The sequence below is a fragment of the Hippichthys cyanospilos genome, chromosome 6, assembly GCF_059441005.1.
Source record: "Hippichthys cyanospilos isolate Australia breed blue-spotted pipefish chromosome 6, RoL_Hcya_1.0, whole genome shotgun sequence".
Taxonomy (NCBI): domain Eukaryota; kingdom Metazoa; phylum Chordata; class Actinopteri; order Syngnathiformes; family Syngnathidae; genus Hippichthys; species Hippichthys cyanospilos.
Window position 1 is genome coordinate 12,080,472 of NC_142374.1, and position 23,098 is coordinate 12,103,569.

At 38.3% G+C, this 23,098-nt stretch overlaps 1 protein-coding gene across 1 annotated transcript; it reads right to left on the reverse strand.

Annotated features, from left to right (window-relative positions):
• Nucleotides 1-7,020: 7,020 nt before the first annotated feature.
• Nucleotides 7,021-23,004, reverse strand: LOC148422209 (guanine nucleotide-binding protein G(i) subunit alpha-1). The gene is made up of 9 exons (XM_088416384.1): nucleotides 22,731-23,004; nucleotides 15,572-15,614; nucleotides 13,468-13,609; nucleotides 12,071-12,228; nucleotides 11,840-11,968; nucleotides 10,604-10,733; nucleotides 10,188-10,341; nucleotides 9,533-9,725; nucleotides 7,021-8,242 (listed from the first exon to the last, which is right to left on the reverse strand). The coding sequence occupies exons 1-8, from the start codon at nucleotides 22,846-22,848 to the stop codon at nucleotides 9,535-9,537; spliced, it is 1,065 nt and encodes a 354-aa protein (XP_088272510.1). The 5' UTR covers nucleotides 22,849-23,004; the 3' UTR covers nucleotides 7,021-8,242; nucleotides 9,533-9,534.
• Nucleotides 23,005-23,098: the final 94 nt, after the last annotated feature.

The window sequence follows — 23,098 nt, forward strand, 5'->3', positions numbered from 1 at the left end:
CTGACGAGCTGATCATTTGAATCAGGTGTGTTAGGAGAAGGAAACATCAAAAACATGCAGAATAGCAGCCCTCAAGTACTGAGTTTGGACACCCTTCTATTAACGCTCGATTTATGGGCCTTGGAGATGGGGTGGTAAATGCGAGCGGTTGTGGTGGTGGTTTAAGCAAGTTCAAGCCATTTGCAGTCTGGATGCCCTGGTCAAGTGTGGAAGGACACAGCAAAAAGTCACCAGATGTTGTACAAGTTGCAGCTCTCAATAAATAGTTGCTATAGGGTTGGTCGCAGTTGTAGAATACAATTTAAAAAGAGCACACAACTAGGCAATATACACCATCTAGAGCAGTTCACATCCAATATTAAGTCATTGATGATACATAAATAAGATGCTGAATATTCAATGAAATAATATGGGGCTCAAAGTGGCAATAATAAACTCTGCTCCGTTCAATGGCCGCGAAAAGCAAATCTCAAAAACAAACGAAACAAGCAAAAAATGTCAAAGTTCATTGCAAACAAGAAGATAAAACGCATTACAAAAGACAAAACACAAATTAAAAAAATCACCAGCATAGTACATTTTGCAAGTACATTGCAAAAGAGAATCCAGCACAAAAGCGAATCAAAAATCGCAAACAAAAAACGTAATGAAAATTAATTGCAACAAAACAAACAATAAAAAAGACAAAATACAAATAAAAAGATCACACACAAAAAATAAACTTCATGTAAAAATGTATTAGAAAAAAGATACATCTGTAGTCAAAAACTCAAAACCAAAGAAAATGAAAATCGCAAATATAATCGTGACATTGCAATTTTTTTTGCTTTTTCGTTTTCTATTTGCTCCCGTGTTTTGTAAAATGTTTTTTTTTAATGATTTTTCTTTTGTTTCTGTTTGTTATTTAGCTGATTTGTGTGTGATTTTTTGCTCATATTTGCATGTTAAGTAACTTGTTTAAAAAATGTTTTATTGGTGTCAATAAGTACCAGCACTGAGAAAAAAAAAACATTCCCATTGCTAATACTGCCCTGTTTCAGTTACTTGCGCCAGCGCTGCTGATTCTGAAGCCCCTGCGTAAATGAGATTATGACAACACGTTTTTGTGTTAAATCTGTAAATGAGGTGCGATGTAATTTTTTATACTTCACTTTGATTGAAGAATGCAAAGAACTGTTCATCAAGAAAGGTGGCAACTGTTTTAAATTGAGAAACAATTGCTTCAAATATCTCACAAAATAATCCACTGCTTCTCAAGGGACTCTCTTTTATGGTGCCTTAACATATTGATGTTGTTCATCATCAGACTATTATGTTTTTGATTACAGGTCAGAGAATGACAAACCCTTTTGTTGGCATGACTTTTCAGTGCCTGGCTCTCTGATGTGGCTGAGTAAAAGTTGCATGTAATATTTATTACACTATTACAAGAGCTGCTGGTTCACATCTACAGCACGACCACTCTCAGCAGCACTGCTTGTTTATATGTGTGTGTGTGTGTGTGTGTGTGTGTGCCCTTGGTTTTTGCCACAAGGTGAGGACCAAATCCTGGATTTTACTGTCTTTACAGAGATAACTTGGACTTGTGGGGATCATTTTTTTTGGATCCCACAAATTCAGACCTTCATTTGAGGGTCAAGACTTGCTTTTAGCGTATCGGTTTGGATTTTGATTAAGGTTAGGGTAAGGGTGAAGCCACCTGTTGTAATGGTTAAGGTTAGGGTTAGGGTTGAGAAAATGCATTATGTCAATGACATGGCCCCACTACAATAGAAAAAAAAAACCTTCAGTATGACTGTGTGTGTGTGGACCCTCCTGTTATCCCCAAGTTTTCAAACATAGTTTACCCTTGAATGGCTGCTGCATTGTTTTCTGGGCATGTATTTTTTTCAGTCAAACGATTGAGGATTAACACTGTTTAAATTTAGAAAATAATAAACTGTACTTGAATAATGATTAGTGAGCAGCTGGGTGGCACAGTGAATTGTTCCGGTTCAAATCCCCCTAGCTCCGGCCTTCCTGTGAGGAGTTTGCATGTTCTCCCCGAGCCCGCGTAGGTTCTCTCCGGGCGCTCCGGCTTCCTCACACACTCCAAAAACATACATGGCAGATGAATCGGACATACTGAATTGTCCTTAGGTGTGATTGGGCGCGTGAATGGTCGTTCGTCTCTGTGTGCCCTGCGATTGGCTGGCAACCAGTTCAGGGTGTCCCCCGAAGCCAGCTGAGATAGGCGCCAGCAAGCCTGCGACCCTTGTGAGGATAAGCTGCTCTGGCGAATGGATGGATGAATGATTCAATGGGAGGGTATTATTGCATATAAAAGTTGAATGAAAATATTATCAAAATTAGGTCTTCAAAACCTAAACATTTTAACCATTGTATTCAGTGATTCTTGTGCATACCACTAGAGGGAACCCACATACCAAGAGCGGTACTCAAACATGACATTTCGTTCTTTCATGACCTGTGCACATTTTTATTGTGAGTTTTCATGGCCTTTCCAGTTCGATTTGCCAGTTGTCAGTTTGTCAATCTGGGTCAGGAAGTCCAACAGGATCTTGTCCTGGTTGTTCACCACCTTTGTGGGTGTCTGCCATCTTGATTCTGGGACCTCCAATTCATACTCATCACAGATATTACGGTACAGTATTCTTGCTACCTGCCATGCCCATGGGCATCTTACACCCTGTTGAGATGTGCTGTACCATCTCTGGGGCTTCTTTGTACAGGCTACACCTGGAATCCTCTCTGGTGTGGTAGACTCTGGCCTCTATCATTTTTTTTTTACACACTTTAGTACAGAGTGTGATGCCACACAAGTCGACCTCAGATCGGTCGTGCGACCTCGGATCGGTCGTGCGTTTCTGACAACAAAACATGCAGCTTCCTTGCGATTTGTTGGTGGAGTGAGTAGAATATTGCTTTGTGTCATCTTTAGGGAGAAATGAGCATAGTGATAACAGCAGGCTGCCTGCACACACAACAGGGGGAATCTCAAAAGAGCTTACATTGATTCAACTGCTCTTCTCGCCAAGCTTTGTGTGCTCGCTGAGAAAAGCAAAGCAAAGATGTTTTTGCGAAGTGGGGTTGCATTTGTTTAAGCATCTAAAAGTGCAGGTTGAAGGATTTCCATCTGGGTTAAATGCATACTGACAATCTGGATGCAGTCCTACGTTTTTAAATTGTTTCAACAGGGTGTCTGAAGTGACGTTCGCACATACTGATGATCAGGCCTAATAGTCAACGTTTTGATTCAACAGATGATTAAACTCAGCAGAGGCTTGATTATTGGATGTCTCTAAGAGATAACATTGAGTGATAATCCTGTGGTCTAGCAATGCTGGGAGGGAATTTATGCCTTAAAATTCTGCTTGGAGTATACATTTGTGAGTGATGAACCTGTTCAAAATGTACAATTAGAAATATTCATGTTTGTATGGTCAAGACGTAAGTACATTGCAGTTTTCTTACCATAAACATTCCAATTTCCAACTTAACCTCTTTAAATGTATCTACTAAAAAATACTTAGATCCTCAAATTGTAGCTTTTGGTTCTATTGTGGACATTTTGGCAACTTGAAACCCATGGGGTATAAAACAAGCTGATATGAGTGGGAAAATCAGCGTGATGTGGGTTGCGTCTGAATTGACACAAATTAATATACAGTATATTTACCATATCGACACCGAGCCCCTCCCGGATGACCGAGCTTCTCACCCTATGGAAAAGGGAGACTCCGGACACCCTGCAGAGAAAACTCATTTCAACAGAAATAGAAACAGATGGTTTCAAAGATACAAAGATTCCACCTGATGCCAGCAAATTGAATAATTTGCTATTTTTATCTATTGAGAGCAAGTAATTATCTCTAATAAAATGTTTATCTGTGTGTGCATTTCAAATTTGATACAAAAGTTACTTGACTCATTGAGGCTTAGTCAGGAAGATATTAAACATGTAAACTCAATATATTTTCACAAAGACAGTTTTTTTTGTAGTCACAGTTTAATCCTGAAATAGAATAGAATAGAATACCTTTATTGTCATTGCACTGCAGGTATACAAAAAAAATTGGCACTGCTGCTCCAATTGGTGCATACTAGATAACTATGAACAATAAATAGAATAGAATCAAATAGAACAGATTTCAATGTCAAATATTTCATTATCTTAGAACACATTTAAAGATTTTTTTTTAACAAAAACTTTTGAGAGATTCTCTTGATGGTACATGTTGCTTGACGGACTCTTTTTACCCTGGCTTGTAGCTGCCTGTTTGAAAAGCACCATTAACATCATCCACATAGTCCTTTTTCATCTCTATTCTTCTCCTTAAATCCATACCTTGGCTTTGATGAAGCGTCATACGTGCACGGTTTGATCTGCCTTGCAGGAATTAAGGGATTAGCATAATGATTGTTCACTTAGCTTTTCACATCACACAATGCCGCACTAAAAATAGGTCTCCTGGTATAATGCCTGATGATTGTGCTTAACCACCCTGGGTTTAGCCTAGCGAGGCGGCCTTGGCACTGCTGCAACCCCTTTCTTTGGATTACTTTGTTGTTCTTGTGCCATATGGATAAATAAATGCATAGAAATAGGAATTCCCTTCTAATTGATGAATGGCGTAGAAATAATTCACATAACAGTGTTTTAATTAATTAGCATTGTTTAGTTATTAAGCCTAATTTGAGTGTGCATTGTTGGAGAAACTAATGAGGGGGTTCACTGTAAAGAAATGCCGGAACAATTTATTTCAGTAGGTGATATTTGATTGCGGGCGGCTGGGTGGATGAGTGGTTAGCACCGCCGCCTCACAGTGAAGGGGCCTGAGTTCAATTTCAGCTGGCTTTCTGTGTGGAGTTTGCATGTTTGCGAGCCCGCGTGGGTTCTCTCCGCTCACTCCGGCTTCCCCCCACACTCCAAAAACGTGGATGGCAGGTGAATTGGACACTCCAAATTGCCCTGAGGTGTGTTTGTGAGTGTGGTTGTTTGTCTCTTTGTACCCTGCTATCGTGTGGCAATCAGTCCACGGTGTCCCACACCTACTGCGGGAAGTCAGCTGGGAAAGGCACCAGCTTGGAAGGAGACATTGTGTATTTTATTTTTTTTCTTAACATGTTCCTGGCCATTCTCTGACATTTTTTCAGTCAAGACCACGAAAGATTAAAAAAAAGATAAATTATAACACAACCAGTATCTCTGTATGAACTCTACAGTATGGCTATCATTGTCATGACGACCGGGAACACAGTTGAGGCTGGTGACAAAGAAAGCGGCTTGTGTTGCCATTTAGGAAAAATACATTGAAAATGAAATGGATTTTTATTATAATTATTAAATGGATTTTTATTATAATTATGACAATGATGTCAGGTTATGTTAGGCCAGCAGAGAAGGCCTTGCTGGCCCATCACTGTTAAATTCACACTTGCTGTTCAGGTGGATCCAGAGATACAACTATTTGTATAAAAGCAATTGAAAAGGCAACTATTAATTATTACTATCAATTATTAGTGGATTGACATTCACTTTACAACATTTCATGTTGCGAATACATTCTTGTCATTTCTCTGTTCTCAAAGATTTTCAGTTGTAAGTAAAAAAAAAAAAAAATACTGAGTAGCTCATTCAAGCCCCTGAGAGAGCTTTTCGGACATGGACAGTCAATTTGTCTATTGGTCATACAGTATACCACAATTGGTACGCAGACTCCCTCTAGTGGTAGTTGAAGTATCAATGAATCAAATGTTCAAACTTCTTAGTGCAGACGTGTACAAAGTGTTCATTATTTAAGCAGCTTAACTTTATTAATATATATATATATATATATATATATATATATATATATATATATATATATATATATATATATATATATATATATATATATATATATATATATATATACAAACGCACACACACTCACACACTTGGCAATGTAGTATTCTTTTCATTTGTTGTCATAAAATTGCTACAAAAGCAGCTGCCGTCACCAGGTATAATCAATACCAATACTTGGTATCGGTACTGAACCATCTCTATTACTTTTAGTCTTTATCTCATTGTCAAGCTTTTCCTCTCATTTTTTAAGTTTTGTTAAGGTCAGCCCTCACAAGTCCCATGGGGAAAAACTCCACCTACCCAGATAGACTTGCAATTGCTTTTTGTTTTTTTTTGTCTGGCGTGAAATTTACCAATTAGCTCCTTGTTGAAGAAGAGCAAGTTCTGTAATGAGTAGCGAATGAACCACAGACTTCAGTGAAGGCTATGTTTGAACAATCGAGCATTCAAAAGTTTAGCGCAGGCTTAAACAACATGGTGTCTGCAGGTTTCGTGTCGCCCCAAAAGACACACCACATGATTAGCCTGGAGTTCTGTTCTAAAATTAAAATTAGTTAATTCTAAAATTAGTTGACTTCTGATAACGTCACAACGCGAGTTCCTAGCAATGGAGCAGTAGTGATCTTTGGAAAATGTTAAAGGGCCGATATTGTGATATTCTCTCCACAGTGAAATATATGTAAATTACATTTAGCACCGTCGATTTAATTTCTAATCGAATGTGACTTTTCTGGTACCGATATTTCTATTCCGTTAGTGAAACATCTACTTTACTCAAGCGACGTCTCTCACCTTAGAGCTGCCTCACCCCCTTCTTGACATCGCTCAATGCCGGCCAGCCACTAAACATCCATCTATCATCTTGACTTCTTATCCTCACAAGGGTCGCTTAGAGTAATTGTTGCCGCATTATTTCTGCAATAGAAGAAGCGTTTAGGCTGAGCCAACATCTCAGTATGTACTTACTCATACATGAGGCATTACAATAACTTCCCCCTGTAGGTGAACTAGTTACTACTGATGATGAATGTCCAGCTATGTCCTCACAAATGTACATTTCTGCCACATTTTCAAACGACTAATAAATAATAACTAATAAATGAAACGTTGCTGGTTACTTGGCGTCTTTGCACTGTGCATCTTATAATGAGAATCATGGGACAGCTTGGTAGAATTTCCATTCATTTTAATAAGGAAAATATGAGTTCAGATATGAGCATTGAGTAACAAATGTGGTCAGGGAACAATGGAACAAATCAAAACTCGTATCTCGAATGTGAAATTTTATTGTTGTCCTGTTATGAATTGATCGTGATTTCATCCTAAATCACCTGATATGATTCCTTGTCATGTTTTTCTGAGAACAAAAATAAATATGACAAGATTGTTGCATAATTTGCCTTGGTTTCACCACTGCAAATCTTTTATTACCAAAAAAAAAAAAAAAAGATTATTCCACAGAGGTGTCCCCAAACGATGGAAAATTGAAGGCTAGGTAGGGGTGTGTGTGTGTTATGTGCGTGTGGTGGATTGGCATATGTAACATGAAACCATCACAGACTTTTCGGCCTACACCTCGCACATCGTTTACGTGCGCTGCTGCGTCATGTGTGCTACAAAGAAATCCTTCCTTTCAAAGTTTCTTCCTTCAATTGGGAATGTTGCTCGTTGTTGGTCGCTTAGAAAAATAAAACTTTGAAAAAGGAGGATGACACGTAGAGGAATAAAGTCCCTTTGTTTTGATATTGTGCATACTCTTTCTCTCTCACGCATAGACGCACAGTCACAAACAGGCTCACGCACATTCACAGGCTTTTGGTCTCGAGCACACATGCAAACCGGCTGAAAAGGTTCAAATGACTCTCACAGTATGTCAGAGGGGAATTTGGTCTGCGGAGCGAGGTGGTCATACTTAGTTTGTCCAAGAAGAAGAAGAAGAAAAAAAAAACAAAATAAAATAGAATGAACTGCGGGTTAGATGGTAACATCATCTAGTACATGAAGCTAACATCTAAGTCAACAGAAGGAAACTAAGGCATGCTAAAATTACACATTAACATTGGTCATTCATAGATGAGGGGGGAAAAAAAAGAAACAAGTATCTTCCTTTTCAAATATATATAATATAGATATATATATATATATATATATTAAAAAAAAAACAATGATAGGTCAAAGGAGCACATTTTAAAAAGAATGAAAAGAACCTCAGCCATAGACAGTTGTACAAATATTTTACACAAAATGTTTCTCGTCTACACGCCTTCATTAAAACCTTTAAGAGATGAACATAAGTTAATAAGACGCAAAAAGTGACATTTGTCAGCGGGGGTCCGTGACAGTCAGACGCTCGTTGGAGAAAATCACACGGCAGGACCACCACCGGGATGCCTGCACACAAGCAACATGAGCATGTGGTTACATACACACAAGCAAGTTGTATTACCGACACACTAAAAAACAAGGAAAAGAAAAACACATTGGGAGATTAGAATGACTGTAATCCTATGGGGGGAAAAAAATGGAAAAAATAGGATTTTAGATTAAGATTTACGTTGTAGCAAGAATTCAGTCATACAATGTGATGTAGCATATATAGCATGACCACCAGTGGTTTAGTTTTAAGCAGTAGTATTATTATATGCGTCTGAATAAGTCAAATATTAACAGACTTGTTAGACTGGTTCAGAATACATGTTAGACTGAGCATGAGTGTTATACGGTATATACAGTATTATCAATATGATAAAGGCATACGTGATGTTTTCACAAAATTAGGCTTATGTCTCTGAAAATGAAAATTGAGAAATTGACATCTTATAATTCTGCAATCAATTTCGTTCAGAATGACAATTAATATACGGGGGTAGCTCAAACATCACAGTTACCGCTATTTGAATGTTACCAAGTTGAAAATCCCTAGTTTTGAGAAAACCATATTTCAAGTTTTGGTACATTCATGTGCTTGAATTCATACACTTCAATTACAATTTGAACCTTTTGGCTGCTGGGAAATGAAAGTCTTAAAAAGATCTTAAGAATGTCGTTTTTGTAGCGATCCCAAAATGGACGCATCTGTTGCATTTTCATCAGGAACTCAAAACTAATCTTGGTGACATCGGCCTGGTTTTGTGAAAACCCATCACATCATTTTCAAGAAAAACTTAAGACAACAGCAAAACAGTAAAATAATGTGAAACATTTGAGGGGGGAAATGGTGTATTCTCAAGACTGAAATAAGATATTTAAATTGCATATTTTAAGAATTACGTATTTTTTTACAAAATATTACGTTTGTTGTAATCTGATAAAAAAAAAGCATATTTACAGAAGTGCTATATTTGAACATTTGAAAAATATTGTCATGATGGGTCACAGTTACCCAAAAAATATTACATAAAAATATTTAGAGGAGAAAGTAGTACTTTGAGCATAAAGTTTTAAAACTATAAGAAACGTGTTTTTTTAGACTTAAACTCACAATCTTAAGAGAGTAGAAATACCTAGATGAAAATGTTATATTTGATAGTAGATTTTTTTAAATGAAAATAAAGTTGGACATTTTTTGTGAGAATTACAGTACAGTAATATCTTTTGGAAATGAGCAAAGGTGCACTTCAAATCCGTTTTCAGCGTGAACAGAGCATTCCTTTGAAATATAGAAGCAAATCACAAGGTCACCTTTAGAAAAGGCCACAGTCCTTCAGGTTGTTTTTGATGATGACGTCGGTGACGGCGTCGAACACAAACTGCACATTCTTGGTGTCTGTGGCGCAGGTGAAGTGAGTGTAAATCTCCTTGGTGTCCTTCCTCTTGTTCAGATCTTCAAACTGGCATTGGATGTAGGCGGCTGCTTCCTCGTAGGTGTTGGAGCCTGTGGGTGTCGACATTTGATTTGGGTTTATTACAGACAACTGCAGTATGAAAATGTATTTATTTTTTTTAAAAAGTGAATTTCATTTAATGATACAAGGAGTTGAAAAACGGGCTACTGAATAATAAAACTCCTGGAGAGCGTAGGGGGTAGAGAATGAGTGAGCATAGACGACTATTGTCATGCACCTAAATAGAGATCAGTTTTAAATTTTCTGCTCAAAAGCTACCACAACAACGATGTGGTCCAAATGTTATTTTAAAAGGCGTTCAGTTCCCTTGTTAACCACTGGACTGATTTCCTGCAACTGACTGCACGAACATTTCTTCATAATCCATATTCATTAGTTCCCAACCTTTCCATTCTCAAGAAAAGGATGTGAGTAGCATTTTTTTTTTAAAGCATCACAGCACACATCATAGAATGTGGGGTCATATGGACGTGCGTGTTTGCTTTGTCCACCTGCATATTCTGGATAGCAAATTGTGAGAGGGCTCTTTTTGATCTTCTCCTCAAACAGGTCCTTCTTGTTGAGGAAGAGAATTATGGAGGTGTCTGTGAACCACTTGTTGTTGCAGATGGAGTCAAACAGCTTCATGCTCTCGTGCATACGGTTCTGAGAAAAAGAAAATCTACGTTACAAGGGGAAGGAAGAACTGACACGCACGTTTACCAAAAGCTAATTATATTAGGTTTCCTCAGTTTAAATTTCACAATTTATTAAGTAACAAATTGCGCAAAAAAACGTTGAAGTTGGACAAAAAAAAGTTTCCAGAAATTCCAATGAAGTTTGTGTATACAGGTTATAGTGCATTCTGAAATCTCACACAGAATAACACCCCATTTTGCGCAAAGTGCTAAAAGAGTGCCATGCTCACCATCTCCTCGTCCTCAGCCAGCACCAGGTCGTAATCACTGAGAGCCACGCAAAAGATGATGGCGGTCACTCCTTCAAAGCAGTGGATCCACTTCTTCCGTTCCGACCTCTGGCCACCAACATCAAACATTCTGTAAAGATCGGAGAAGGGCATTTAAAAAAAAAAAACAAATACTCATGTTGTATCTTTTAAAACTACCTCCACATAAAGTTGAAATCAACAAAGTTCATGAAAAAGTTAAATAGTTCTTTGACAAAATTTGTAACAGCCATTTTTGCTGATTGAACTCATTGCAACACCATTAATCTGTGGGGCCCACAAAAACCACCATGGGACACACAAGTATGGTGGAAAATGAAGCGCAGCCAACAGTATAGTATATGGCTGCAAGTCCCCTTACAAATAAGCGCTTCTCCTCTCTCAGCCATTTTTTGTATGGCAAGACTCTTCAAGTGATACATAATCTTCATCTATCTGTTTAAATAGTCATTTATGTTAATTTCTCGATGTTTTCTGTATGTTTGTATGTAGCTAATCTTTATATGCTGCACACATACTTTTCCCCAATGGAACTGTTGCCTACGTTTTCATACAATTTGGATTTGATCATTTTTTCTTTTTCTTTTTTTTTAAGAGAATAGACACAAACCCCAAGGTTTCAGTCAATTATAGTCTTTAAAGTAGAGAGGATGGGTTACAGCGTCCCTAGCTTACTTTTTTTTATGTTACAAAGTGGAATACAGAGTTTTTTCATCCTCTTGTTAAGATGCCTATATGCTAAAGACTTGATCTCGTGTGAGAGCTTACAATATCGTGTTTATTGTACATTTTAGTGCTTTATTCAAATTTGAATTAATTAGCCATATAATATGGCCATAACTAGCTTAAGTCCCATCACTCCAAAGGTAAATAAAATATAAATTTTCCTTTATGTATAATATATAGTACTAAGATTATTTATAAGTCATACTTACTATACAATTTTGTTACTAATTTATAATATTTATATCAGGTTTTGATATTTTTACCTGGGGTTTTAAATGCATTAGGTAATTACCATAGGCTTCTATTGCCCGCCATACGACTATTTAGCCTGACGATCCCAACTCCGGAACAGATTAATTGTCGTATGGCAATAACAAATTATGGAACCTAAATTTCACAACGGTCTCCATTATGTATTCAGTCAAATGACATGACTCAAGATAAGGAAGAACGTTTAAATAACAAACTGACTTGAAATGCAGATCTTTGAAGGTGAAGTGTGTCTCCACAATGCCGGTGGTCTTCACTCGGGTCCTCAGCACGTCTTGCTGGGTGGGCACGTAAGCGCCATGTGATATCCTGTCCAGATCATTCAGATAGCTGTGGGGTGGGGGGTGGGTTGGCAGTGATGAGAAAACGGTAATAGTTAAAGGGTTCAAACCGGCCACACCCTCATTGGAGCATAGCAAGAAGACTACTCACTACGCCGCCGAGTCGTTGAGTTGGTACTCTCGGGAGCGGCTGAAGCACGCTTGAACTCCTCCGTCCTTCCACAGCCGTTGGATGACCCCGGCCAGCTCACCCGTCATGAAGCCCTCCTCAGCCGAGCCGGCCAAGACGAACAGCTGCCGTGCGTCATCCTGAGCGGACAAACCTCTCATTTAAGTTGCTCTAAAGCAGCTGAAAGTGAAGCCGATGTGACAGAGTTGCATTTCATCTGAATGCAAAAAGTATGAGTGGAAAATCCAACTGCGGCAAAGTTGAGACATGAGTCTTTTGTATTTAGACCGAAGTCAAAATATTGATACAACAAATTAGCATATTGCTATTTCAGTTTGATACATTGAACATGAATAATTCCAAGCAAAGCCTCCAAAATGGCTACATTCGACAAATATTTTGCTTATGATAGGTCGACTTCAAATGTAGAAACCCAATGACCTTGTGCAAAAAATCTGAATTAAAAACGACAGCACAACGATTCGATTTGATGTGACGAACACACCTAAAATCTATTTCATTTTACAGTCATACTGGCCCTCTGACAGAAACTATAACTACAATGCGGCCCACGATAAACATGAGCTTGACACCCCGGACTTAAAGAGAGCCAGCTCTTGATTTCCACTCTTGCTTGTATGACATAAGTTTTCATTCAAAACATTGCTTACTGCTCTTTAGGTTTTTAAGAGGGCGGCAACCCCAAACAAATCTCTGCAACTTTAGAACATTTCCTGGGAAGAAATTGGTTTTGGCCAATTGGCACAAAAACAATACCTCTTTAATTTCTAAATGCAGAATTACATCCCATTACCTTGATGCGATGCTTCATGAGGGATAAACGACAAAAATAGAGACTCGGCCACAAAGTTAGTGAATAACCCTTCATGCATGCAAATCATATCGTGTTCCCAAACTGAATCGTGGTTTGTGGCAAAGGATTGTTCTTTACAGGTTTTTACAATTATATCTACTTTACTGTATGGCTCTCATTTGTGGGAAAGGAGAGCCACAGTTGCCGAGATTCACAAGAAACACTCTCAAGCAGACGTTGTGGCCACAGCTCATGTGCAGAACCCCTCTCACTGATGTCACAATTTAGTAAATTATGATTCATAATTTTTTCTATATACTGTACTTTATGCTTGCAGTTTGTTTGTGTTCAAATATGCTAACAGTGTTTCAATATGATTAAGTGTACGGTACATAATTGAGTTGATTGCCTTTAAAAACGCGGGAGGGGCAAAACGACCCCCCCCCCCCCCAAAAAAAAAAGACCCATCGGAGGCACAGTGGGTAAAAAAAATCTTCCCCGTGAGGAAGAGGAGGTAATTGTAAATGGTTTGTGGTGGTATTGTGGGATCCCAGCTAGCACTCACCGCTCTGGCTGAGTCTGCAAAGTCAATCTTGAGGCGTCCCATGGCTCTGATGATGGCAATAATGGACTGGATGGTGTTGCTGTAGACCACCGCCTTGTACTGCTTACACTCCTCCTCTGAATAGCCTGCTTCGTGGATGATCCTGGCACATGGGATGAGCGCTTTATCACATGTACAGAGTTCTCCACTATATCATGGTTCATTCTTTGCAGCCCTGGTATGTATATCACACTTTTTAAGGAACGGTAAGAAACTTATCACGCATCTTTGTGGTATGCATATTAGATATTATTGTGATGATATTCTTCTGGTTCATTGTGCTGACCTAATTGGAATGTACAATAATTATTGACACGATGATAAATGGGCTGATATGGGGAATTATGGCAGTGATGAATTCGACTACCTCAAAGAAAAAATGTGCTGGAAATAATAAAAAAAAGAAAACCAAATATCCAAGTCGTACTTTTCTATCAGTATGTTTGATTGGACAAATCATGTGCTCCTTTCTGTTGAATAGGCCTTTTGTATTGCCTCCACTGAGTTCACTCACTGTTGCTCATAGCAAACAGATGTGGGACTTCTGGGTGAGCAAATCAATCGCTTCTTTCTCCTGAAAATGGCCCGACGTGAACATGTATCGAATTTGAGCTCACATTAAAGTAAACAAACATGGCATACTGAAGATTGTGTAGGATTTCTTCAATGGTGTAAGAAGACACTTCACAACTCCATGTGCAATGTTTGCAGAACACTCCACATGTAATTTTTTATTAAACCAAAACAATCAACAAACTGAATGAGTTTTAAAAATAATTGTTAGTTACTCATTTTACATTGTTATAATAGTGATCTTGGATAAGGATACATTGTTGTTGTGACTAAGTGAGTAGTACATACAGTGGTACCTCGGTACTCGACCATAATCCGTTCTGAGGTGGTGGTCGAGCACCGATTTGTTCGAACACCGAAAGCAATTTTCCCATAAGAAATAATGGAAAGTATGTGTGCACAAGTAAATGTGCACAAGCAGTACATGATAAAGATAAAGATAAAAAAAGCATTATAAACCATTTTGTAAAATTTACTTACGTTTTGGAGAGTGGTTGATGGCATACAGGAATGGATGTGGAGAGGACGGGAGGGAGTTACTCCTTCCATGATGACGCTAGCAAACTGCGACGCGAGGTACACCGCGTTCATATTTTGCTATAATTTCCTTCTTCGGTTCAATAGTGGTCCTCATTGTTTTCCTCTTTGCCTTCCCCTTATCACTGTCTTTCTTTGGACCCATTATTAAGGGCTAGAGCAACACGAAAAAGTTTAAATCCGGGAAGAAATACTCGAACAAACGTCTTACTCCGCTGGCGGTCTGAGTTGAACTGGCGCTTACCCGCTGGCCGAGAAGGGCCGAGGAGCGCGTTCGGGTCGGGTCGGGTCGGGTCGGGTCGGGTCGGGTCGGCTCGGCTAGTCGAGCACCGAAAATCTGTTTGAGGTCCGATGCATTATCTACTTGAATTTTTTGGTTGAGCACCGATTTGGTCGAGTATAGAGGCGGTCGAGTACCGAGGTACCACTGTATTTGGTTAGGACAAACCTTGAGTATTTCTTTTCAACAGAAGTGCACAAACTACAGTTAACACTAAGTTTGAAAAGATAATATGGCATTGGATTCAGTCTTAAGAAGAAAGCATCGGCTTGGAAAGAAAAAATATAGTTCATCCCTTGCTTTAAGGCAGGTTTGAGTTTCTTTTGTTTGATCACACGCTCACCCATTGTTGAAGGACAGCGGTTTTACTGTACAGTGTAACATGTATCTGTTGCGAGAAGTAAGTAAAGTTTCCATTTTTCTCAGAGTACAAATAGAGTTTCTTCCCCCCCTCCTTTTCAACCGACATATTAGGGGGGCGTCAACTTATAACTGCATAACTCAAAAGAGACATTTTTTTTACGTTTGAATAAAATTAGTTCAAATGCGAAATAATATCATTTACAAGGCTTAAAATGATTTTATACACATCTAATTGAATATAGTATGCATTCGTTTTAGGAGTGTTTGAACATAACATAGCAAAAATGCACTTTCGTCAGCGTCTTGACTTACTTCATCTGTTTAACAATTGTACTCTTGCCAGACTCACCAGCACCTGAAAATGAGACAGACATGGAAATTATATCAGAGAGTCAACAAGTGGATGCTGAGTTAACACTTTTACTCTGCCAAGAAATCATAGTATTCAAATGGAAATCAGATGTTTAGTCAAATACTCTGTTTTGTAAAAACTGTAATTTTTTTGACAGCAATATAAATTCTCAAATCTTGAGTGCAGATACCAAGTAACCGATACAACTCGAAGTTATCATACATAATTCATATTTAACCAAACCAAATAGACCTTAATAATTCACTGTATAATCACAGCATACTAGTTTTCTTGGTCGATGAAAATATGTATAAATTAAGTACTATAACAGAAAAAGTCATCATACCACCCAAATTGAATTAGCAAATAAATGTATAATGTTGGTGGCCGTACATTAATAATGCACTTTAAGCAATAATACAAACTTTATACTCATGGCAAAATGAGAGGATGGACGTGGACAGATGTAAAGAAGAGAAATGATTTAATATATCTTGGTGATGGGAACTGGCATTGGCTGTCGTTGCAAGTATAAGTGAAATAGGGCCGCTATCAGCTCGATAGTGATATTGGGATTGGTACTAGCCTATCCCTACTTTAGAGGTAACATCAAACCTTTACAAAATGACTAAACAAAGATGAGTAAATATTTTCAATTTTTGTCCAGGTCCATTACAATGACAGACATTTCAATCATATGCACCAAAAGGAGCTCACCTCCTACATTTTGCTGTTTGTGGGTCGACATGCTAACAGAATCGTGTTAAAAACAAGGTTCAATCCACACTTGAGCCCCGTCTCTGTACAATTGGATTAATCAACTAGATCCTGACTTCAACAAGATTATGCATGGCTCAAGCATCCCTGGGGTTATAATTTTATGCAGACTGGACTTGCCAGTAAAGAGACTAACACGTACAACGTGCTGATAAACAGGTCAAATTTGAGCATGTTTACCCCTTCAAATCTTTTCCTCTATGCAATAATTGAACATTATTTTTGTCACTCATCTTCAATGGAAAGGATTCCAAACGTGTCATACCTCCCTTGGCCCCATTACATCTGCAAGAAAAGGTCCGTGTAAAAAAACGGTACAGAAGACATGGTTCCAGTGGGGCTCTGATGCAATTATGATTATAATTTTTTCTATTTTTAAAGTAGACTTGTCCAACAGGGTTGACTTTTTTTCCCAGCCCCACATTGAGCCTGTTTAAGATTTAAGTTGGCTATATGGATGGTTCAAAACATACAATAGTTCATTTCAGTTCAATGAACTGATAGCCAATCAGGAAGCAAAGTGAAGTTTAAATAGAAGAGCGACCAGTTGTTGAGCATTTGTATAACGTGTTTCACAAGTCATTCACCACAACAAAATTACAAGACTAGCTCGCGACCACAATTAAGTACGCTCACAGTTAGCCTAGCGACTGCAACTACTGCTATTCTTTTCTTTTTTTTTTATCATTGGTATTTTCTGTCATCCCGGATTTCTTGTTGTACAATGCTGCCTCACAGGTCTTTCTTGGTTCTATAGCACACATGTGGTTTAAATGAGGAGACTCAGGATCATCTGTGGAGCTATACCTGTAATTATGCCAATAGTGTGATGCATTGGTTACAGAGTACACCACTAACAGAGCAAGGGGCATGCTTTTTTTTTCTTATCACATGGGGGATTCATATTTAAAGAAAAATTCAAAGCTGTTAAAAAAAAAAAAAAAATCAACCATAATATGCACATGCATCAGTGACACAACACATCCATGTCCCTTACACAGGTAATGGCACAACAACTACTGGCCTTTGCTGCTCCCCATGAGATGCACGTGTGTTTACAGCTGAGAAAACAACATTTTAATTACCTTCCCTCTGCTGGGACTCCATACTCCCCAGTGAGGAGACATGTTCACCTATTTGCCGTTGAACACAATGGGCAGATGCACACGAACTCTGACACATGGTAGGTAATGAGACAAAAAATGTTGATTTTCAAACCCTCCCAAATTAGTTTAAGTTTAGACATTTACAGTCCCACAAAAAGAGGAAGTAAAGTCCACAATTTTCTTTGCAATAATGCTGGCTGAGTTCCCAATAGTTAAAACACAGTATTGGCTAATATTGCGCTTGTGGTCATTACCTTCAAAATAAAACGGGCATTTGATTCTTCATGTTTTGATTTTGAGGCAGTCCTCCCACTCAAACCTCGTGTCAAGTGCAATTTTGTGACTTGATTTGCTTTTTCACACAACATGAGACATGCTTTAGGGCTGGATTAACACTGTATGGTTCAAGTGAGTGACAATTCAGATTTTTAGCTTTCAAGTCGTTAAAATAAGATGTGTGTCACAGTAGTTAAAAGAGAGAACCAAATAAATGGAACCTGATATCTTCAATTTGGAATTGGACCTCTTCAAATGTGTAAAGGAACCTGGCACATGTTGAATAGTCAATGTGAGTGCATCTTAAATGCAGATATCAGCTATATTCCTAAAATGATGGCTTAGCATAATTGAATGGTAACATCTACACACCTGAATCTGCCCTAAAACAAATATTATAAAAAAAAGGAAAAACGTGAAAGCATAGAATGCGAACAATGAATGCTTTTGCCCCAAATGATTCCCCCTTTTTAGACTCTTATTTGATAGCTACTTGAATGTTACGTTAGCTAGTTTGTTACATGTTTTTGCCCTGACATCCAACCATGTAGGAAAAAGTTTCTTTGTCTAATTGTGTCTCCCCTGTGTTGATATGCCGTGGACTATCCTGTAGGCATGCGAACATTTCTGTCTCTGTTTGAACACAAGCTTTGGCGACAAAGACTATGACTAAAACAAAGCACTGAGGCTGCAGCATAGATGCACAGAAGTCAGCCTTGTTTAAAAAAATAAAACATAATACCCACAGTATCCGGATGAGAAATTTCCTTTGGGGGGGCGGGGCACTGCACTACAATCACCTCATCTGAATGCACAATAGCAGGGCACAATTCCACCAACAGCTGGATGAATTTAAATTGAACCAGCACAATGAAGAAAGACCAAAATGCAAACATAATAGCAACCACCAGAGGACAGTTGATTTAATTAAGGAGAACTGTGACCCAATCAGATAAATGTTCATTTGCATATGGAATATTAAGAAATTCAAATGTTGTACATGCCAGGCATTTAAGACTAAGTAAATGAAATGCGGCACTGCTGGCATTTCCAATTCAAATTATGTTTGATTTGATCTTTCCATATCCCAAAGTTTCACCAGTGGGTCTGGAACATACCTCGAGTGATAACCATCACACAACAGGCACAAAATCAGAATTGTGTACTTGAGTATCCAATGTTATTGCCAAGTAAAGTCCAATGCCACATGCATCCCTGTGCAATATCCACACACTCCATTGCATGTATCCTAACCTTGCAAAAAACATCATATTAGCTGTCGTTAGCCAACACAACAATCCAACCAACAGAGCAACACTTGACAACAAACAACAAAACAAACAAACAAACAAAAAAAACAAATGTGCTCAATTCATGAATATATCTAGTTCAGGAGCCCCACTTCCCAGGCAAGCATGCGCAGGTTGCTGGCCTGCTCTGCCTCTCTGTCCACAGTCCACGATTGGTGCGCATTCACACCGCTGTCAGACTGCACATAGGTTGCTATGCAACGTTTTATACATCTGTTTCTGACCGAGACAGTAGGCGTTGGCCGCAAGCTTGAGCAACAAAATATTGTGGGTGAAAGACAGTCAGTTTCATGTGGGACACTGCATTACGTTCAGCCACACAATCTAATGAGATCAAAGTGGAGCTGTATCACAAATATATTGAAAGCTTTTACACAGAAACTAAAATCTCTAAATGACCCACTATAGTTTTTTATAAGACATGTGCCTCACGGGAGCGTCATTGTTTTATCCTGAGCCATTTATTGTATATTTTATTTTCAGTGCAGTAAATTCGACATCTGTAAACCTGTTGCTAAGATGCATTCCACCTTACAACTAAATTAGATATTCTTCTAGAAATCTTTTTTTTTTAATTATTTATTTTTTGTTAGTCGAGAAAGTGAAGTGACATTTAAGCAAATCTCCTGACCATAGTCATAATTTACGAGTAGAATAGCATGAGAGAACAACTTGCTACGTCAAAGCTTAAAATGTACACCACCCTGAAAAAATAAACTAAAATAACAAAAACCACCAACCGCCTATTTGGTTTTAGGCATGAGTTTAAAAACTAATTAAATGTCACTTTGTTCCCAAACACGGGTGTAATATTATCATGGTTTTTTTTTTTTTTCAACACCAAAATACCATGAGTGGGCAATTCAGGACCTCCAGGGCCGGTGTCCTGCATGATTTCCAGTTTTCTCTCTCAAACAGGAGAGAGAGAGAGAGGAGAGGAGAGGGAGAGGAGTCTTGACTCAGATTTGATTTGATTGAACATAAAACCACGATACAAATGGGAAAAAAATCAATTAAAAATAAAATTAAAGAATAGAAAATAATATCAATAGATATAGAAGTTTAGTAGTTTACATGTTCATAAGGGGTAGGAATAAGTTAAAGAACATGGCGGGCCCTACCGCTTGTTTTTGCGAAGTTGTTACATGATATATAAATACTAGGTAAATCATGCACAGTAAAATAAAGTAATGTCATAAATAAAACAAATACACACCTCTTCACCATTTTCTACAGAATATCAAGTTTTGATCAGTACAGTATATGATTAATATTTTTTCTGATGTTTTAACACCTTTAACAGAGACACACAATTGCAATTGAGTCAACTGTGATTTTGACTTGGTGCTTAATTTTTCTAGTGCCAAAGGTGATAAACTTGGTTTTAAATTCAGAGATAATTTGTTTGTGTCAAACCAGTTTTTTTTAAATATATTTAATTCCTCTTCCACAGTAGTTAGAGGTCTTTCAAGATTGTCTTCAGAGCAGTATAACATTGTCATCAGCAAAAATTACTTCCTTGAAATTCTTCATAATGCTACATATGTCATTGATATATAATGTAAACAATATAGGACCAAGGAGGGATCCTTGTACCTGTGCTAAGTCTATGTGAATATATTTTTTCTAGAATTTTTGAAAATTGTGGGAGTAAAAATATAGGTCTGTACTAGTTACAGACCTATATTTTTAAATGAATGTTTCTCTCCACATTTATAAATTGAAATAATTTTTACTGTTTTCATTTGGGATGGAAAGCTTTAAAAGACAGCTTGCAGCTATGTATAAATGGTTGAAGTATATACAGTATTCTAAAATACCTTTATCAATGACATATCAATATCTTTGCACTCGTGGATTTTTTTTGTTTTAGGATTTTTAATGTTTTAGCAACATTCAATATTTCTATATGGTTTAAAGCACCAAGGGACATAATTGATGGGTTATTCTCAATACATTCATTTATTTCATATTTTATTTTTGGCACTGGAATTTCTTAATACATTGCCTACATGAAGTATTGATAAATTTAATATGTCATATCTTTTATTTCATCAATAACAATGTTTTTGTTATTTAGAAAATAATTTGGATAGTTGTTCGTTGGGACCTGTTATTTATAAGACTGTTTAATATGTTCCTGTGTATTATTCTTGTTTTGTTCCAGTAATGCATGACAGTGTTTTCACTAACTTATTCTTATATTTACTCGATTATTTTTATATTTTTTATAGTATGATTCTGCATCTTTTATTCTTGATTTTAGAAAACATTATTATGACCATTTTCAAGCTCCTGGAGAGCTTGCTGATGAGCTAATCACTGGAATCTGGTGTGTTGGGGAGAGAAAACAGGAAAACATGCAGGACACCAGGCCCCCAAGGGCTAGAATTGCCCTCTTCTGCAATAATACTGTTCCTTGTCAGTGCAGTGTGAATGTTCACGTGCAACAAAGATGTTAACGTGATAGTGCAACGAAGTTCTAATGCAAAACAGCATAAACAAATTCAGATAGGACTGAACTGTAATGTGCCATGATCATAATGGCTGGACTTTAAATTACAAATAATGTAAATACAGCGCATTTGGCATCTGCATGCATCATAAATACAGTACGTGTGTGTATACAACTATGTCCATCGACCCATGTGTCTTATGCAGTGGGTGTCCTCCTCAGGGGTGTGGGTGATGTCCAGCCTAATCCGATGAGGTTTGGGCAGGAGGTGGGGAAGAGCCTGGACTGGTCGCGAGCACATATATTGTACACAGATGCCAAGATTCTCATTTAAACCTCAAAACTGTGTGGAAGATGTACAAAACACCATTCCACCGTTCCATGCCCATTCTCGAAATCAATAAAAACCTATCAACCTGTGCACATTTTGTCCTGACTTATTCGCCGACAACACGGCGAAAACTTGATTTTCCCAATCAATTTCTATAATCGGCTGCGTCAATCGCGTCAGAACGAGCAAATATCAATCACCGACGGAAATACATGGCAAAAGAGTTCCTCGAATTGAGCAAAAGGCCACCCACCTCAAGTGTGATACGTTTTATTTCGCATGAGTCGGCCAGCAAACAGGATGATAAAGACAATTAATGAGATCATTCGAAATCGCGACGAAGCCATTTTACATCGTCCGAGACATAAGTATAGAAGAGGCTCTTGGATTTGAACATGTTTTTAAATCTGAGTTCGTTAACTAATCCCGGCTAGGGACGCCGAGGAGGCTAGCGTTAAGAAGCTAATTGCTAAATTAGCTTAGCGATTTAATGCCAGTGTTGGGCGGCAGCGGCTGGCTAAAGTGGCGTTAATCCTCAACGGTAGATACGTTTTAACCACTTAATAACTATTGTAATCGAGTTAGCTAAGGCGGGGGGAACAACAGTCGAACTTTTGAGCCACCTCCAGTACGAACACCCCGCACCATTTAACTATAAACGACAAAATGTCCCCACTTGTTGTTTCATCAAACTTAAAATGACATAAAATCGAGCTTTTTACGTCGCGTCGTTTGATGAAATGAAAATAGCAAGAGCAATGGCCGCGAGTGAACCACGGAAAGCATGGGTGTTGGCTCGGGTGGTGACTTGAGGACGGTACCCCTTGTCTCGACCCCCGGCCGGCCAATCCATCTTTCTCTCACCGAGCAGCAACAGCTTCACCTCCCGGGCAGCTTTCTCTCCGTCGTCCCGGAGGTTCCTGTCGATCATCTTGCTCCGCTCCTGCGCCGCCTTGTCGTCGGTACTCAGAGTACATCCCATCTTTTAGCCTTTGCCTCAGTCTAATCTTTCCCGAGAAAAAATTATGTATTTTTTTTTTAATAAAAATGGGCGAAACTCAACTTTTGACTGTGAGTCCTACACGACATGCAACGGCTACCACCGAGCTAGCATCCAGTATTGGGGAGGGGGAGGGAGGGGAGGAAGGGAGAGAGGGGTGGGTCTACAGTTGAGATTGAAGCACGCCCTTCTCTTCTATCAACAACGTAGCCAATACTCTTTATTTTATTTT

Coding starts and splice junctions, on each gene's coding strand:
- LOC148422209 (XM_088416384.1), bottom strand. CDS start 22,848: ATGGGATGTACTCTGAGTACCGACGACAAGGCGGCGCAGGAGCGGAGC. Junction 15,615..22,730: donor GGTGAAGCTGTTGCTGCTCG/GTGAGAGAAAGA, acceptor TCTCATTTTCAG/GTGCTGGTGAGTCTGGCAAG. Junction 12,229..13,467: donor TTGCAGACTCAGCCAGAGCG/GTGAGTGCTAGC, acceptor TTGTCCGCTCAG/GATGACGCACGGCAGCTGTT.